An 18,533-nucleotide genomic window follows, 5' to 3' on the forward strand; every position below is an offset into this window, starting at 1 on the left:
ACTGCATGTGTACGTTTACATGTATTATCACAATTACTAGTTTTAAAAGTGTAATATAATTAGCACTTTCACTCACACCATGCAACAAACAAGTACTAACTTGAACATACATGGTATTTACATTCACAGCTTTTATCTCTTAATAGGCCAAAGTAAAAAAGAAAGACAATGTGTATTCAATAATCCGGCAGACCCTAATGTCTTTTGCATGCATAGACTTGCTGCTGCTAGTGCTAGACCGCTTGGGATATTCTGGGCACGGAAGGCGACCGAAGGTCGCTAGTGAGGGCGATAGTTTCACATTTATTTCTCACAAAAAGGCAACTAAAGCTTGGAACATTTGAAGCATGTCAAGAGAAATGTTCTTGTATTTGAATGCTTGTTTATGTTACTGTCTATAAGATGGGATGTCTCTCTTGGGTTTATACTCAGTTATGATGGTAATATCACTACTCAGGCTGTCTTACGGCTTTATGGTAATTATGAGTTTGATGAGTGTGTGTAAACATTGTTATTCACACATTTCGGTTGATCTATTGGTGCTCAGTTTTAGTGGTCTGAGATTGGTGGTTATATTTACAAGCCCCATCATAAGAAAATAAGCCAGTGTTCTCTTTTGTACTAGTTGTCCACTGCCTTCTCTGATAGGCCGTTATTTATATCATGGAATGTGGAGATGACTTGCTAGACCACAGGGAAAAGGACAATAGTTCATTTTGTTCTCGCGATTTTGAGGATTTCTAATATCATTTTCGTATTTTCTCTATATTTCAAATAACGTTTTGAATATTGCCATCATAACTATTGTTTCCTCTCAGTTTTTTCCCGATTTTCCGAGTGTAAGCATCTACTGATCCAACTAGTGGAAGTCGCAATGTATTAGCCAATGAGTTTGTTCTAGGATTAGCAATTTAATCTACTAATTAATGCAAAGCTGGTAAACTGATAAGACAGTGATAACGGTAGGAAATAGGAAAAAACAGTGAGAGGAAACTTTTATTTGAAATTTGGAAAAAATAATATTAGAAATCCGGAAAATCGCGAATATTCTTCCTTTATCCTGTGGTCAATGGTCATATCGAGCATTCACCTCTGTGTATTCACATTCAAATCGCATGCAGCTATGCATGTAATACAATATATAAACAGTGCAAGCCAGGCGCTTGAATGATCCGTGCTGTTCGCTTCCATTCACGTTCGCTTGAACCAATGGAAACCTAACTGGTTGACGACCAATACCGACAATTCGTAAAAACCCTTAGTAAGGTGACCGTCACCGAAAGTTACGAGAAACCGGCGATTTCAGTCAGCCAAGCAGAACGACTAGCAAACAAGTTGACGGGCTTTTGTATCGATGATATACAGGAATTTGCATGTTTTCTTGACCGAAATTTCTACATTTCGACAAAAGTTAACCAAACGTCTGTCAAACGTGTTATGAAAATCATCAACACGGCTGAGTCTGCCAACACAGATTTCATTGATGGCCTTATCGAAGTACTGTTGTATTTGCGAAAAGAAGGCATACGTTGTCCCGAACCTTGTACAGTTGTGAACGGGGAATATCTATCATGGCAGGATATTACAGGTGAGTGATTTTAATAACTGTTGTATCTACAGCTACCCCATCCCACCCCCTCGAGCTCCCTCCCATTGTAGATCGAAGGAATTTTGATCTTTGATATATATATATATATATATATATATATATATATATATATATATATATATATATATATACGTTGTCTTTTGTTAAAATATGGTAATTGAGCGCAGTGAAACTAATCGAAAGCAGATGTACACAAAATGTACAAGCGGGAGAAAATTCCACACGACTGATAGTGAAATACAATTAAGGGACCGGTCAGTTTCTTCGGCCTGGGGGGGGGAGCGGTGGATTTGTAGGGTGGGGTCACTCTGTTTTTGAAATTGGCAATGGGGGGGGGGGGGTTCATGCTGTTTTGAAAATTGTGGATGGGAGGGGGGGGGGGTTATTGTGTTATGGATTGTGATGGAAGAAAAAATCCTTTTCTACAATGACATATAGCCTTGTCTGAAATGTGGTACATGTAAATATTTGTTCTTGTCCCTGTTTCTTACATAAATTCTTTAATATTACTTATTAGTTCAAACATAACTATACATATACATATACATATACATGTATTACCTAGCTACCACACTAGTTACACAACATGTCATGTAAATGCTAGGTTGTTTCACAATCAATGCTTCACTTATATTGCACTTTGGGGCAAAAGTGAACTTGAAGGGTTCGTAATGGTACTCTTCATAGATAGTTTATAAAAGAAGTTAATCTAAATTGTTCTACTCATCAGTATGAACTTGTCAGAAGGGATTAATACACTTTCTATTTTGGACACTACATGTTATTGACTCTGCAAATCACCACATCTCATCAGATTCCAGTTTCTGTTATTCACTAGGTATGACCACCTAAAGTTCTCTAACATACCGGTGATTTTACTGTACATGCAATACTAATGCCCCTATACCAATGTTCGTAACGGGTCCACTTTTATGCGACATTAATTTACATTAAGCTTTGAAGCTGTGAAACATTACCATTTTTATAAGACACGTGCTGCACATATTCCCTTCTCAAGCTTTCCCCCTACCCTATGGTTTCAAGGGTTTTTTCATGTCATCAAGCCACATTTCATCGTGCACGCGTACGATATATGTACGAAAATAGTGATAATAATAGGATGGAAGAGATAGAGGGGAAGGAGATTGACGGGGTTGAAATGGAGAGGAAAATGAATGAATAAAAAATTAATGAAATGCTTTTTTTTCAGAATCGGGACGTCATGCTGTTTACTTTCAGACGTATATTGAGGGCGTTCCTGTAGGGACGGTTAATGATTCATCGCTTTCTCTATATAGAGCTGGTGTATTCCTAGCAAACATGGATAATGCACTCAAGGTATTCAATTTACGTATAAATCATCAAATTCTTGTTTTCTTACCCGGTGAAAGGCACCGTCTGTGTAGAGTACTCTCTGGTATATGTTCATGGTTCGTGTTGAAACTTGAATCTTGTGTAGAATCATATCTTACAGTATAAAAGTCTAGGACCTGTTAGTCTCCGTTACCCAGACTCTCGCCATGAGCTAGGGGGCTACATGTAGCCTCCATCCCCACCCCACCGGCGAGAGTCTGGGTAACCGAGGCTAAGGACCTGTGTGCCGTCAAAAAAAAAGTTGCGAAAAAGTACCTAGGATGACGTAATAGTCATTATTAGAGGACGAATGCGTTTGACCATAGGCCTACATATCATTGGCGGTCCAGGTACACGGTATAATGCATATGGGACGTGCATGGTAAATCGCACTTATAACTTATAAGTCGTACATGTAGGAGAATTATCATTTATGAAAATCGTACAATTTCCAGCTTAACTTCGTAAACTGTGCTGCAAGAATCACAACCTCTAGACTATGACAAAAAACAAGTTAATATTTTGTCCTGTTTTCTTTACCAAGAATTTTCACCACCAAGGATTTGTAGACAAACGAACAATATGGAGACTAGAAAGTATTCCCGCCTTACGATCTCATTTACACCTAGTGAAAGATGAAGCACATCAACAGTTGGTCATCTCTGTCATAAAGACGTTTGAAGACGAAGTTGTAACCAGCTACTCAAAACTTCAGAAAGGTATGCCTACTACATGGTGCTCCAGTCTTAGAATTTGCCGGCCTACTGTTGTATTTCTATATAAAGTCATGTTCACATGCTCTGTTTATGCAAAGTCATTTAGACTGCAGCTAACATAAACTGGGTTTATGATGCTTCTGACAAGCAGCAAATTGACCAATCACAGAGTTCCTTTTATTGTCAATGTTGATTGCTTCCCGATATGACTGCCTACGTCATACCGAATTTAACAGTTTGAACAACTTTCCTGCAAGGTAGTTGATACATCCATGGATAGATCTAGATATCATAGTTATATTCTTATAATACCTTGAGTATTCAAGATATGTCATGTATTATGCCTGAATACCTCGTTTGAATTTTACTAATAGCAAGTAATGGTGAAGGTAGTGGGTAGAGTACTACTGGTAGTTTTATCACAAAGGCTACAAGTATTACCGAATATATTATATTTATCTTGGCGTATACCTCTTCATTGCTAAAGTGGGCCTTTACTAATGTATATATTTGTTTTGATCTGATTTATCTTATAATAGGTGTTATTCACGGAGACTTCAGTCCAAACAACTTGATTGTAATGTTGGACACAGAAACCTTCCAAACAAGTAACAATGTTCTCTGCGACAATAGCTTGAAAGAGTACAGCATATCTGGTATCATAGACTTTGGCGATGCTATGTTTTCTTGTTACGTGTTTGAAGTTGCCATGGCAATATCTATGTTTATGATGGAAAGTGGTTGCCAAGACAAAGTGTCTATCAGGAAAAACTTCGAGGCAGGATACGAGTCGAAGTTTTTCCTCAATAACTGCGAGAGGGCACTGTTAGATGTATGCATTGCTGCTCGTCTGGTGCAGATTGCTGTCCTTGGAACTGGAGAACTGCAGAATCAACCGGAAAATGAATACATCAGAAATTTAGTGATGCTGGCATGGCAACAGTTAACACTTATGTCCAGCAATGATCATACATCCGGTAATGGTGATGATAGAATCCATACAACATGAATATGACTGTGCAGTAGCAATACCTGTGATGTTTTATATACTAGATAGTAAACATGATAGGTTGGTATATATGGTATGACATTGTATCTGTCTGTCTGTGTGTGTGTGTGTATGTATCACGTGTGTATGTATGTATACCTCAGTACCCTATAAATCGCATTCAACTTGTACAAAATGTTGCAGCCAGAATACTAGTAATTACATGTTCAAAGCATCATGTTCATATCACTCCACTTCTACAGGAAGTACACTGGTCGTCTGTACGTCAACGTATTATTCATAAGATTTTAGTCATCACTTTTAAATGTCTTCATGGTTCTGGTCCTCCATATCTTAGTGAGCTAGTCAGTCTCTATGTCCTGTGGCATAGTCAATATTCAGCTGATCATGTACCGTTACAGACAGGACAATAAAACATGGTGACAGGGCTTTTCAGTTTTGCTTCCCCAGTTTTATGGAATGCTCTCCCTCTCCAAATCCGTCGTTGTGATAATTGTAATGTTTTTAAATGTCTGTTGAAAACGCATCTTTTTAATCTTGCCATCTCTTAGATCTGGAATTTAGTTTTTATACTTTTTATGCCTGTTTGTATTTAAAGCGGCTCTGATCACCATCTCTGTGGATTTTAGACACTATATAAATTATTATGTATGTATGTATGTATGTATGTATGTATACACAAAGACACACAAAATGAGTTACATTCTTGCCTAAGACAGCTATAGGAGAATGAAGTAAAAGTACACATACAAATATTGAAATACACATATTTAATATTCTAATAAAAAGAAATTCCAAGGTGTACAATATACATTTCAAAAACATTTTCATAGAATGCCATAAAGTATATGTTTTTTAAATAATATATAAAACATACAGAAATCACACTCACTTTCAGTTCAGAATATTAGGACTAAACCATTCAACAAAGAGGGGGGACAGGTATCACTGAACATTTGTTGAAACCAGGTGATGCCTCAGCACTCTAGGTCGAGTCTTAGGCACATGACACGAGAGTTTTAATGAACTGTATTTGGCAGTACAGGTTTCTGATTAAGACAATATTTTGATTATTTTCAACTGTTTTGACGTGTTTTGTGTTCAAGTCATGGTACAGGACAAAACATATCGACTGACTTACAGATTCACGAAAGTATGAAATCATTGTGAACAGCTCAAGAAAATTGGGCTTTATAACTGCCAAATTTCAAATCAAAATCAAACATTTATCTAACTTCTCTACAAAGAATCTACTCCTAAAATAATTTTTTTATGATGTTCACAGAAATGTGATAGAAAATTTAAATAAGTACAGGTCTTTACATTCTTTTATCAACCATCGAGTAGAGTCTGGCAGCCATTTTGAATAAATGTGAATATTTTGCATATTTTTGTGATCCATTCAAAATTGTCATTTATTAATACTGTCAATAAAGATAAAAGATTGAAGTAGAAACCTGGAGTTGAGCTGAACAATTCTGGTTTTTTTTTGCAATTTGTACAATTTCTAATAAATGCAGTTGTTTTGTGTAGCACGTCGCTTAATACAACTTACATTCTTTCATTGAGACAACTTTTGTGAACTGGAACTAAAATGTACCAGTCTCAGACCATAACTTTTCATCTCGTGCTAACTTTACAGAATATGATATACTTTACAGCTGAAATCAATATTGCATGCAGTTTTAATGGTTTACTGTATTACTGAGTTGGCAGAACTTCATTTCACATCTAGCAATTTTTTAGTCCGAGTGTTCCTCAAATAGCACTTATTGGAGATAATATCAATTTTCCAAATCAGACATATGCAAATTATGACAGTTCAATTTTCCACATCACAAACATGTAAAAGATGAAAAAGATGTCAACTTCATGAATATGCAAATTTTGACAGTTTAACTTTCCAAAATCACAAATATGCAAATTGCTAGAATGACAGTTCAAATTTTCAGACATGTGACTTGAAATACATGGAAGAAAATTATATTTATGATTTAGATGACAGAAATCAAGTCTAGGTTGACATACCTGGTTGTTCTTATTACAAATATCATACTAAAAATGACCTTTTGTGGTACCAACTCTGTAAATTTCCTTTCTGAGATTGGTCTGGGATTTTACATAATTTGCTATGAACACATGCAACATTTTGAAACTTGGCGACATAGACAGGAATCAAGGCCTCTGTGTTGAATTCTAATATCATACTCTACTAACATCATGTTGACTCTTAATTTCATGTGACCAAATCTGTAACTCTCCTGTAGTCTATGAGCCTGAGATCTGCCTAAAATTCACTCTTAAATTTACATGTGCAACATTTTGAAACTTAGCAAAAACAACAAACACACAAACCATGAACCAGGATATACAATTTACCCTGTTCATGTTTAATGCCCAGTAAAATGTTCTAAATAATCTCGTTTTGAGGGATTTCATTCTATTTCTCACTCCAGAGCTCAAAAAGTAAACTGATCTAGTCTACAAGACAAACAGCACAATCCACAAGACTAACTACAGACAGCATTTAAATGAAAATGAATAACAGATAATGTAAAATATATGAAAATTTTTACACAGAAAACATAATTATTCAGACTTAATTTGTATCTTTGGCTCATCACTACTTATCTACATTTGTATACAGCAGCACTTTCATTTGGTATGGTGTGATTGCTGAATATTATGTTCTTTATCGACTGTAATCAAGTTTTTGCTATGATGAATGATATTCCGAGTCACTTTAGATATGCTGTAGGGTACGGTCCATTATAATATGCAGCTCAACACTGTTTTAGTTTATTCTCAATCATAAAGTCTAACTTTTCCTGTAGCAATGATTATCATTTTTTGCAAAACCAACCTAGTTCCTTGAACAATTTTCTTGCATTTTTTGTAAACTTTTTCACTATTTCCATATTACACTGAGGTCGGAGAAATAGTACTTGTTTTTTGAGATTGTTCTATTTCTTTACAAGTGATTGCAACAGCCTGATTTGCAGAGAAAACTATGAGTGTGTCAAAACAAGCATTGGGCTCAGTGGAATGAGTGCATGTCCGCTATTCCAAAAAGACCTGTGGAGATCATGAAGCTGGAGTTTCAGAAAACTTCATGTAGCCAAACTGATTTTCATCTTTCATCAGCAATGTACAGATTCCAAGCCAGCCACTCTAACCATTTGCTGTGACACCTTAATGTACTTTAATACTGAACTCACATTAGTTTGTGAATAGGTTATAAAATATTTTAGTGTACAGGTGATTGCATTTATATATAAAGTTCAGAAAAGAAGGCGATAGTTTATTAAAATGTGAGTTTAACAGTGCACATTAAGGTAGTCATGGTGATTTCTTGGAACAATGGAAGGCAGGCCACTTTCATAGTACTAAAATGTCTCATTTTTTAAAATTAGTCATTTCTGTTTTTGTCACCGCACTGAATGGAAATCTTCTTCTTTGCTGTCTCTGTGGAAAATAGAGAAAGGAGAAAAGATGTTTGTGATAGTGACAACTGGTGGTGAAGATGGCTAAGTGTGTTAGAAATGTAGGCTGCACCTGTACCAGGTTTGCATATTGATTGAAATCTGATAGAAATTTGTTAGAGAAAGAGGAGGTGCCTTTTGATTGATTATGTCATTTTTGTCAACTTTTTATCTTTTATATTAGAATAGGTTAGGTCATGCACTTTGTCCCAACTTTTCTAATGCCATGGTAACTCTCCCTTCAATTCAGATACATGTGACCTATTGGAATGTTGGTTTAGCATGTCTGACAAATAATATATTACTTGAGTATGAACAAATATCTTCAATATCATTTTTAGAGCATACCAGTATACATATGTATTAACATAGCACTTAAATAATCATTTTTGTAAGAAACTGTCTGATAGGGTCACAAATTTAAATATTGGATGAGTTACCAAGACATGTTTACCGTGAGAAAATGATAGTGATTTGGTAAAATACTGTCCGACTAGATGAGGATAAAAAGGAGACAGACATTGACAGTAAAGATATCAAAACAACCATATTTCCTCTCTCAAATTTCAATCAACTGTAAGCAACCAAGCTCAAGGGTGTCACTGTAAGCCTATGATCTGACATACAAGAATTAATGCAAAGAAATGTAGTGTTAGCTTTTCTCGTGATAGGCGCCCTCTAGTGGCATTTATGGTGTTCTGTTTTAGGACAAGTTCTTGTAGCTATGGCATTGCAATTATGTTTGTAATAATTAAGTAGCGATGTTGCATCATATGCAAGTTGAGCAAGTCATATAACATCCACATTCTTGATTGTACATAAATTCATAAATCTATAATTTTGTTTACATGTATATGATATGAAATTCTATGATGACCCATTTGTAGATATATGTATTAGGTTTATGGAAATAGACTGGGAGTCCTTGGCCTCATGACAAAGAAAGACATTGCTATGTACTTAAGTCTACTTTGTTTTCAAGAAGTTACAAAGTTAAACTCACTACTCTGTCTACAATTCTAGGAGGGAAATTCTTGAACACCACACACACACACACACACACACACACACACACACACACACACACACACACACGCAATTTCCTCACCCATGAGTGTCATGAGTATGCCTAACAACAAAATGACAGATTATGATCATGCAAGTCATGCAGTAACTATGACAACAAGCTAAGCACACCTATAAAACTTTTCCAGAAAAACATCAAACTTCACATCACTAGCATAAATGACCCAGAATGAGCACAACAAATATAAACAGTATCTTCTAGTGAAAAAAGTAGACAGCAAAATAGTTCATATTTCTACACAAACATACAAAATTTGAAATGATAATTTACTTTTGTGATAGTGCTGCTGATCTCAATGTGGCTGCCTCCACGGCATTTATAAGACATTTCCTGAAGCCATCCTCTTCAAGTTTATGTATAGCTGATATCGTACAACCACCTGGGGAACACACATCGTCCTTCAATGCCATTGGATGCCTGTTTGTTTCTAGAATCATCTTTGCAGCACCCTGGAAAACATGAAATATACATTTTGTAAGTTTGACGTCACTATAATGTACAGCGCCATGATTTTCTTTAACACTTGGGTCAATGCACTATATGTCTGCAAACAGAGTGACTATTTCATGACACCAGCTTGAATTAGGATTACACTTCAGGTGTGAAAAACACACTTCTGGAAGAGCTATAGAAAAAGTTGGTCCAGAACACAAGAATAATCCTATGTAATCCTTATGGTGCAACTGATAAGATAACTCTAAAGTAAGAACCTGGGATTGAAACCCTGGCCTTCAAGATTTTATGGAACACTTTGGTCACTGCACTGTACAAAAGTTACAATTTTTGTCTCAAACTGGGATCATCATGGTACATACATCTACAAAGTTCAAGAGAGACATGACCATCAAACCACTTCACATCTCTAATCGATTAATCATACTGCCACCTAGTGGTCAACGGGAGAGAATTGGTCATTCTGAAAATGATATCAAACAGGGCAGACCAAAGGTTCAATAGTTGAACCGATTGTGTGGTTTGACTTAGTAATTCATTAATACAAACTTGAACAATCAGGTTCATAACTAAATTAGAATATTTGTACGGCTAAGGTTTGTTCAATTAAAACTTACCAATAATGCCTGTGCTGCCAATTTGAGTGACAGTTGCCTTGGTAACCCCATCTTCACACCCCCATCAGCAAGGGCATCAATTGCACAATAAGCCTGTCAATAGAAAATACACATTGTACATACAATACTGTAAAAAAAATTAGAATTGAACTTCTCATTTTGCACATTTCACTATTTTCAATAATTTTCCCTCAGATTTTTGTCTTTTTTAACAAAATATCTTTAACAATTTACTGATCATTCAAGTGTCTTGGCATTGTGGGTAATCTATGCAAATGAGGGAAATCTTAAACTGTCATGAACAGCATTGTCACACAGGTCTCATTTTCACCCTATTTTTCTTTCCCCATGAAATATCTGACTCCTTGTTTTTGTACAAAATGTGTTTGAATCCAGACATACATATCAGACTGAAAAAAACAAACAAAGGTTTGGGATTTGGGATTTCTAAATTTACAAATAATATTCTCAGTATATGGTTCAGCTAAGACAGGAAGCATTCACCACAAGACTGTAACAAGGGGTGAACAAATCAATTTGTGAACTGGTGGTCCCCGGACCAGTGCCTTAAAAAATCCAGTGGTCCTACTGAAAGAATTAGTGGTCCCAGGTCCCGCTAATGTGAAACATTAAATCTTGCCTATGAATCTGTATATTCAGACGACTTTTTAACATAGTTATTAACAGTATGGTACTGGTCCGATGAACCAAGGTAAAATTTGTGTGGTCCGCCCAAAAAATCACTAGTCCCGGGCCCAGGACCAGTGGATTTGTTCACCCCTGGTAACATATATAGATTTATTATCAACGTTCATTACATGTAATGGAGAAGAGAGGTTTGGCTACATGTATATTCATTTAGTTAACAAAAACTCTTCTCCATTCTAAGCAACCCTGTCGTTGCTGTAATCACAAGACTGCTACACTTACGTATGCAGGACCACTTCCACTGAGTCCTGTCACAGCATCAATAAATGATTCATCACCTTCATCGCAGTATCCTATACTTGAAAAAAATTTGCGAACTATTTCACCATCTTTGGGCTTCGTCATGCCACCTCTTGCAAATATTGTAGCTCCTTCTCCAACCAGACATGGAGTGTTCGACATAACCCGTACAACTCTAGATTTAGGTGGCAGTTTCTGTAATGTGTGTAAAGAAAACATACATGAATGCTGGTTATACAAACATAGCAGTGATTGACATAGTTAGAATCATTTGCCCAAACAATGCAATCATTTCAGTAAGTTTCAAGGCTCTCCTAACTGTTTCCCAGAATGCCTCACCCCAGTGTACAGCAGTTCTGTTCTAAGCCAGATTTGCCAATTTTCATAGTTCTAAGAGGTTGCACATTGCAGGATTAATGAAAATTATATTTTGGTCCCCTATAAACCAATATGAAGTGTAGCCATTCAGATAAAACCAGCCCCACCTTTTGCACTTTGAACCCCTTAAGTTATCTGTTATTTTTTAAAGGCCCATGTCATGCTAGGATTACAATTTGGTTGACAAAAAGAGTTGTCAGGTAAAGCTTTAGAAAAAAGTTCATTCAGAACAAAAGAGCACCCTCATCCCCCACCTAACCCCACCCCTGATCCTTTTGGCTTCACTGATAGGATTACACTAATGCAAGAACCTGGAAATCAAGCTTTTAAAACTTAGTTTGATTTGTGTTTGCAGATATTACGGTATAACTGTATGAGTAAAATGGCTGAGTAGATGGTTTCATCACGCATGTGTGTAATCTACTGAATAATAATAATTTTAGTTTCTATCTATCTTAGTTAGCCAATAGATTAGCTTCTATAGTAATAAACTGATACAATCACAAATAACATACGCTTTCCATGTAGTCAATGGTAACACCAGCTGCAAGTGATATCAACAAATGGTCTTCACTAATTACTGGAGCTATATCCCTTAGCACTGATGGCATTATGTTGGGTTTAACAGAAATGAAGACGACATTACTTGGCTGCACAGCATCCTTGTTATCATAGGTGGTCTTAACCCCTAGGCTCTGTAATAAAAACAAATAATACAAGTCAGTCTCATTTATAATAAATATATTTGGAATGTTGGAAAAGACATCATCTTTGTAAACATAGGTGGTCCTAGGTAACCCTTAGGCTCTGTAATAAAAACAAGTAATACAAGTCAGTCTCTACATATATGTACATATATATGTTGAATTTGACAAAAGGAATTTCAGACACTACTCGGTTGGATATAATCTGGGTTAGCTTAGGTGGTACTAAGCCCTAGCTTTGTCAATACATATGTCAAAGCCAGCATATGAGCCAAAATATAAAATGATGGAATAAATAGACTTCAGAATTGACTTTACCTGGTTGTTACTATAGCTATCAGGAATGAGACAAATTTCATGTAAATGCACAATTATCCAGTTTATGGTTTTGACGCAGACAATTTACTTTTTAAAGTAACTTTTGTAGATACAAACAAGCCTCTACAACTTACAAGTGCCACTATTATCTACATCAGCTACATCTATTATTGTTCTGATCCTTAGGTCACTTCATTCAAGCTAAGTCAACGCTATTAATTCCATAGCAGTATCTTTGTATGACGTTTTTCCTTAGCTTACTTCACTCAAGCAAAGTTAATACTATGCATTCCATAGTTGTATAGTATACCATTATACAGTAGTGGTCTGAGCTGTAAACCACTAAGAACCCTATTATTTCCTGACTATCCAGTATCCTGTTACAAATGTTAAACTGACTTGTCCACTGACTTCCATCAACAAAGTCACTTCCTGTTACCTACATTCACTTTGTTAAGATGAGTTTCCACGCACTGTCTGGGTATTTGTTCACATTTAAAACCCCATATAAATAGAAAGTGCACAAAGAGTTAATCCAACCACAGACCCTAGATTTCACTCAAAGGACTGCAATATTATAAATGTACTCCTTTCACATGCAAAGGCTTCTAATCTGGTTGTTGTTATTCCTTGACTTGCATCACATCAAGTAAGAGATAAACTAACAGTATAGCTTTCTCCAGAAAATACTGATAAAGTGTAAAGATCTGTATAGTCTAGTTCCTATACCACAAGTTAAGATTATTAAATTGTTATTTTGTTCAAGGAGAACACTTAGGCACTATCCAATTCTGGCTAGCAGCCATCCTGAACATTTTCAATGATGTTTTTTTCTGCTCAAGTAAAACATCAAATACTTTTACTGAAAATATGTCCGAGAAAAAGTCATTTTGTTTTTCAGTGAAAGGTCTTTGCTGTCTTTTGAAAATATTCCAGTTTGTCCATCCACCTTTGAAGAGAAGTCCAAAGGTTATAACAGCCTGCAATATACACTGCTGACTTTCAATGGTTCATTTTATATTTTTTCATTTGCCATGGTAACCTGATAGTCTGTGTAAAATACCATAACGTTTGTCACCTTGACTTGGAAAGCTCAAGGAGTGCAACCACTTCAAACCCAAAGGTCATTTATAAAAGAAATTCTTATTTTGAGAATGTAAACAGTATCCTCTATTATAAACTGTAGACTATAAATGACTGACTGGCTTAGTGGTCTCTGAGAACTCTGGTTAAAACATCCTGAGGACGGGATGTATCATCAAGTCTATGATCAGGTCTACATTTATTTACAACAGCTGATCCTTAAGTCTTTTTGTAGTGATGGAGCAGTCAACATTGAAATGTATGAGCTAGGGAAAGAAAACTCATCCGGAATCATATACAGTATATCATAGGCAACAAGAAAACCAAACTAAAGGAAATCAAACTAATCCAAGATCACATATACAATGTACATATAATTGTATCATGGAAACCTATTTCAATTTTTCATTCATTTCATTATTCCTTTAGAGTCTATGCAAACTATGTAATGGAATGTTTAGTTAGTTAATTTTAAGGTGAATGTTCTATTAACCATCAATGGCTTATTGACACATAACACACTGACTGACCAGTACAAATGAAAAGTATTGTGTAACTCAATAACAGGTGGTCAGTGGTGAATACCACAGACTGCCACGTTGTCAGTTACTTGTTTACAGTCTACATTAACACATATAGATTACAAAGTAATACTTCTGATTTTTTATGAAATGAATGAAATTTACATTTAATTACTGCTGTTAATCTTTTAGCTAGATTGTAGTCACTTTTTATGTGGACTAGGACCAGTGTGTCCTTTAAGCCAATTTGACGCGTCAGTGACACACCAAAATTTGGTGTGCCCCTATCTTTTACTATGTGGAGACTCACTAGAAATGTCAGTTTTTATCATACCGACCCACAACAACAAAAGAAATGCCAGTTTTTATCATACTGACCAACAACAACAAAATTTGGCTGTCATTAGAGGGCACACTGATGAGGATTCATATAATTAAATACCAAATCCTCATCCATATGGCCACTTTAAAACAGTCTTGTAACAACAATATTATCATTTATAATCAACTATACACAATTTGAATTTAAAAGGGCAAGTTCAAATTAGGATTAAATTTATAGACTGTGTAAAAAAAAAAGTTGTCTGACAAAGCTTAGTTGATCCAGAATGACAAAATGTATCATGTAATGCAAATGACTCCAATGATTTCATATAACTCATGAGATAACCTAGCTGATAGAAATTATGGTATTTTAACTTGTTCATTAATTTCATACAATATATACACATACATATTGAATTAAAAGAGATATACAGATGTATACACATACTCCAATAAAAAAGCTAAATTTTTATTGCAAGGTTATTTGATAGTAATCAAAATGTATTTCCAGACTGTACCTGTACAACATGATTAGTACTGACTGAATGAATAAGATAAAGTTAGGTTTGTTGGTATAATCTTATAATCTCTATTCATCATTCTATATCAGTACTACCCCTAACCACTAAATAAAGTTAACATTTAACCAAACAAATTTAGCAACATGATGCAACCATGCATGCACCTCACACAAATGGATCAATATTCCAAAGGTTTGTTCCCCTTGTATAGAAATAATTTTATTCTGCAAATATACAGAACACAGCTGATTCATGATAAAATCCCTACCTATGTAAACACACATGTTTTACAATATTTAATAAATGGGTACACCCCCCCCCCCCTCCCCCCATGAGTGTTAATAAGTGGGATCCTATGGGTGCAAAAGATACCCACAATCCAAATTACATTTCTAACATTTCAACCACTAAACATATTGCAATTAAATTGTCTGTATCAGCTATCTATATTCCATACTTTAAATATCGTGTAATATATTCATAAATTTTCAATCAATGCAAAATATACTGGAAGTAAACGATGGACCAAGTCCAAAAATCTGCATACTTGTCATTACTGTAAAAACTTCACAATTCAACTATTATGAAATTTAAAAACAAAATATTACAATACGTCAAAGTTGAAATTTTCATTCTAATAGAGATCACAAGTACATATAACTTAGTGGTTTACAGGTTGCAGCTTGTATGTGGGTTGTATAACTGATCTCAGTCTTTATATTTTAATCAATAAAATGAGGAAATTAAGTTTAATTTTCCAATTACTATGGTAATGGTTTATTGTCACATCTGTGTTTTATGGCATTGCCGTGGTAACAAATGTCAAAATGTCAATGTGTATCAATGTGAACTGCATATTTTTTCTTGAACGTAAAACTTTAAAATAACTATCGTAAACCCACAATTTAGTGTTCCTGTAGTCATTGTTTTATCATCGAAGTAATCTGTTAGAACGAAGCATTTTCTATGAGCATGCATATACAAAATATTGGTAACTATTAAAATCTTATTGTCTGATGTGAAAATGGCAGTTCATTTTTCCTGTTATTGGAACCAACTTATTTTTCAACTTCTCCAACTAAACTGTATTTTCACACTGATTCTTCAGCAGTTGTTTGAGATGGTGTCAGAGATTTCAGGTCAAATAGTCTACACATGATGGGTATAGATGCCTATCTTATCATGTACAACTTTATACAAGCTCATACATAGCAGATAATACAAGTTTGCGTGTAACATAATATACATACTATAGACTAATGTACAACATCACTGTTTTCGAGGTGTGAGAGGGTGTGTGTGTGTGTGTGTGTGTGTGTGGGGGGGGGGGGTTATGCATCGCAGAATACTGCATATAAATAAAGTTATTGTACCACATTGGACATTTCTGTAACTAACAGTAACAGCATACCTACAGCTGCAATAATTATGGCGTCAGTTTTGATTTTGAGTTGTATATTTTTATTTTTTGAGCTTGTTTTCGTACTGGGGTAAAACTAAAAGCTACTTTCGTGTTTAAACCTGAACAAAAAAAACCCTCAAAACAACAACAAAAGAAAGTCAAAATCAAAACTAATGGTACAATTATTGCAACTTAAATATACACACAACTTGCACGTTGTATTCTTCTCCCATTAGTCCATTAGTCATCATACATTGTGTACATGTATGTTGTTTATTTTGACAAGGACTGAGGAAGTGCAGTGAACTTGGCCTTCATAATGATGACTTCACCTCATAATATGTTGGCTCTGTTAATTCCATTTGTGTGTGTGTGTGTATGTGAAGCTAAATTAGGTGCTATTTATATTCTGTGACTAATTCTTCATATTTTATCCGTTACTAACGTTGATACTGAGATACACAAATCACAAAACTTACCCCTATCTGTGTAAGACAGTCAGGGTCTGGGGATGTGGCAATGATCCGGTCAGCTGGAACAAGTCCTGGAAATTCACCATAGAAACAAAGTAAATACATATTTGAATGTCGCGATTCGTATATCTCATACAAAAGTCATCTAGCTAAAGATATTAGTCACAAACTTAGACGAGTTATGTCCTCTCCGGTTGCCACGTGTGTTTGTTATGGTTCACAATATCAATTTACATTTTATATTTACCGTATGGTGACAACACCTACGTAAGGTAACAACATTTCAACTATAATCGTGGCGTTTGTAAAATTAAAACACGGCCAAAAATTGGGAAAATCCGTGAAAAATCGCTCACACCCAACTCTAGATGTTTGGATGATGTAATACCAACAAAACAACGTGTAGTCGGCAAGTCCTGGCCTTGGCCGCACTCACCCGCTCGAACAAAACCTCTTGCCATCGCTTGCCCGATCTTCCCCGCTCCTACAATCGCTATACTCATCTTCGCTGCTTCTGAATAATGTTGGCCCACTGCTCCCTGGCCGTACACCTGATATAAAATTCGTCCCAGCCGCATAGGTATTTTTTGAGTTGCTGTCACCGTGTGGAGGGAAATGAAGGAGACTTGAATGAAATGAAGAAGTCAACGCTCATTGGTCAAGAATTAATTTATGCGCGCATGATTAATAAGCACTCAGTGTGCGCGTGAATTTTTAGACAGCCTCATCCGATCCAATCTGAGGCCGTACCCATGAAAATAGGCAAAAAACATTCATGACGCCCCTTGTCCATTTAATTCGTTTATAGCAGAACCTGTCACAAAATGCTGAAGTGTTTACACATATCTAACAGATTCCATTTGTCTACAATGTACACCTTTGAACCTAGAGCGCCAACTCCAGAAGCACCATTTCATTTTCCTTGGACAAGTGGTTCTAACTTTTAATGTACAAATGTATTAAATAAAAATCTACAACCTTACACACGCGAATATTTATACTAAGAGATGAGGAAGTAAATCTTAAAATGGATTATACGTTATTATCATCTATAATATCTATAACATTCGTAAAGATATGCGCAAATGTTATTGACATACATATCGCCAGGTACACATTTATTTTAAAATTGCGTGCTATGGCGGTTCTCACGATCACCTTATGCATATGGAATATGCTAATTTAATTTATGCCCATGAAAATATGTTATATTAATCATTTATTCGTGGCATGTCACCGCAAATTCTGAACCTCCCGAGTGATGAGTGATGCGGGTCAGTCTTAACAGGTCACACACATATGGATGATGCAATCCAAACACTATAGCCGTACCGTTTGTATCTGGGTGCATTAATTGCAGTTGGTGTGTAACCATGACGCCGGTGGTCTATGGGTTTAACGGTCACTTTACATTGTACTGTCTAGCATCCGAAAGAGTGAGATCACTTTTATGATTTGGCAGTTGGCACTAAATTTTACGATCTTGAACAGCAAGTTTGACCTCAATTGTGAAAGCGGAGTTACTGTACTATAAC

The 18,533-nt window shown here is 35.6% G+C and overlaps 2 protein-coding genes across 2 annotated transcripts; one reads left to right on the plus strand and one right to left on the minus strand.

The window, feature by feature from the left end:
* Positions 1-1,437: 1,437 nt before the first annotated feature.
* LOC144444225 (hydroxylysine kinase-like) lies at positions 1,438-4,687 on the plus strand. The gene is made up of 4 exons (XM_078133640.1): positions 1,438-1,588; positions 2,820-2,947; positions 3,507-3,681; positions 4,218-4,687. The coding sequence occupies exons 1-4, from the start codon at positions 1,438-1,440 to the stop codon at positions 4,685-4,687; spliced, it is 924 nt and encodes a 307-aa protein (XP_077989766.1).
* A 799-nt stretch (positions 4,688-5,486) lies between these two features.
* LOC144444696 (pyrroline-5-carboxylate reductase 1, mitochondrial-like) lies at positions 5,487-17,615 on the minus strand. The gene is made up of 7 exons (XM_078134209.1): positions 17,435-17,615; positions 17,005-17,069; positions 12,168-12,347; positions 11,257-11,469; positions 10,327-10,419; positions 9,527-9,705; positions 5,487-8,152 (listed from the first exon to the last, which is right to left on the minus strand). Exons 1-7 carry the CDS (start codon positions 17,574-17,576, stop codon positions 8,116-8,118), a joined length of 909 nt encoding a protein of 302 aa, XP_077990335.1. The 5' UTR covers positions 17,577-17,615; the 3' UTR covers positions 5,487-8,115.
* Between the last annotated feature and the right edge of the window lie 918 nt (positions 17,616-18,533).

Source organism: Glandiceps talaboti, chromosome 13 (assembly GCF_964340395.1).
Source record: "Glandiceps talaboti chromosome 13, keGlaTala1.1, whole genome shotgun sequence".
Lineage (NCBI taxonomy): Eukaryota > Metazoa > Hemichordata > Enteropneusta > Spengelidae > Glandiceps > Glandiceps talaboti.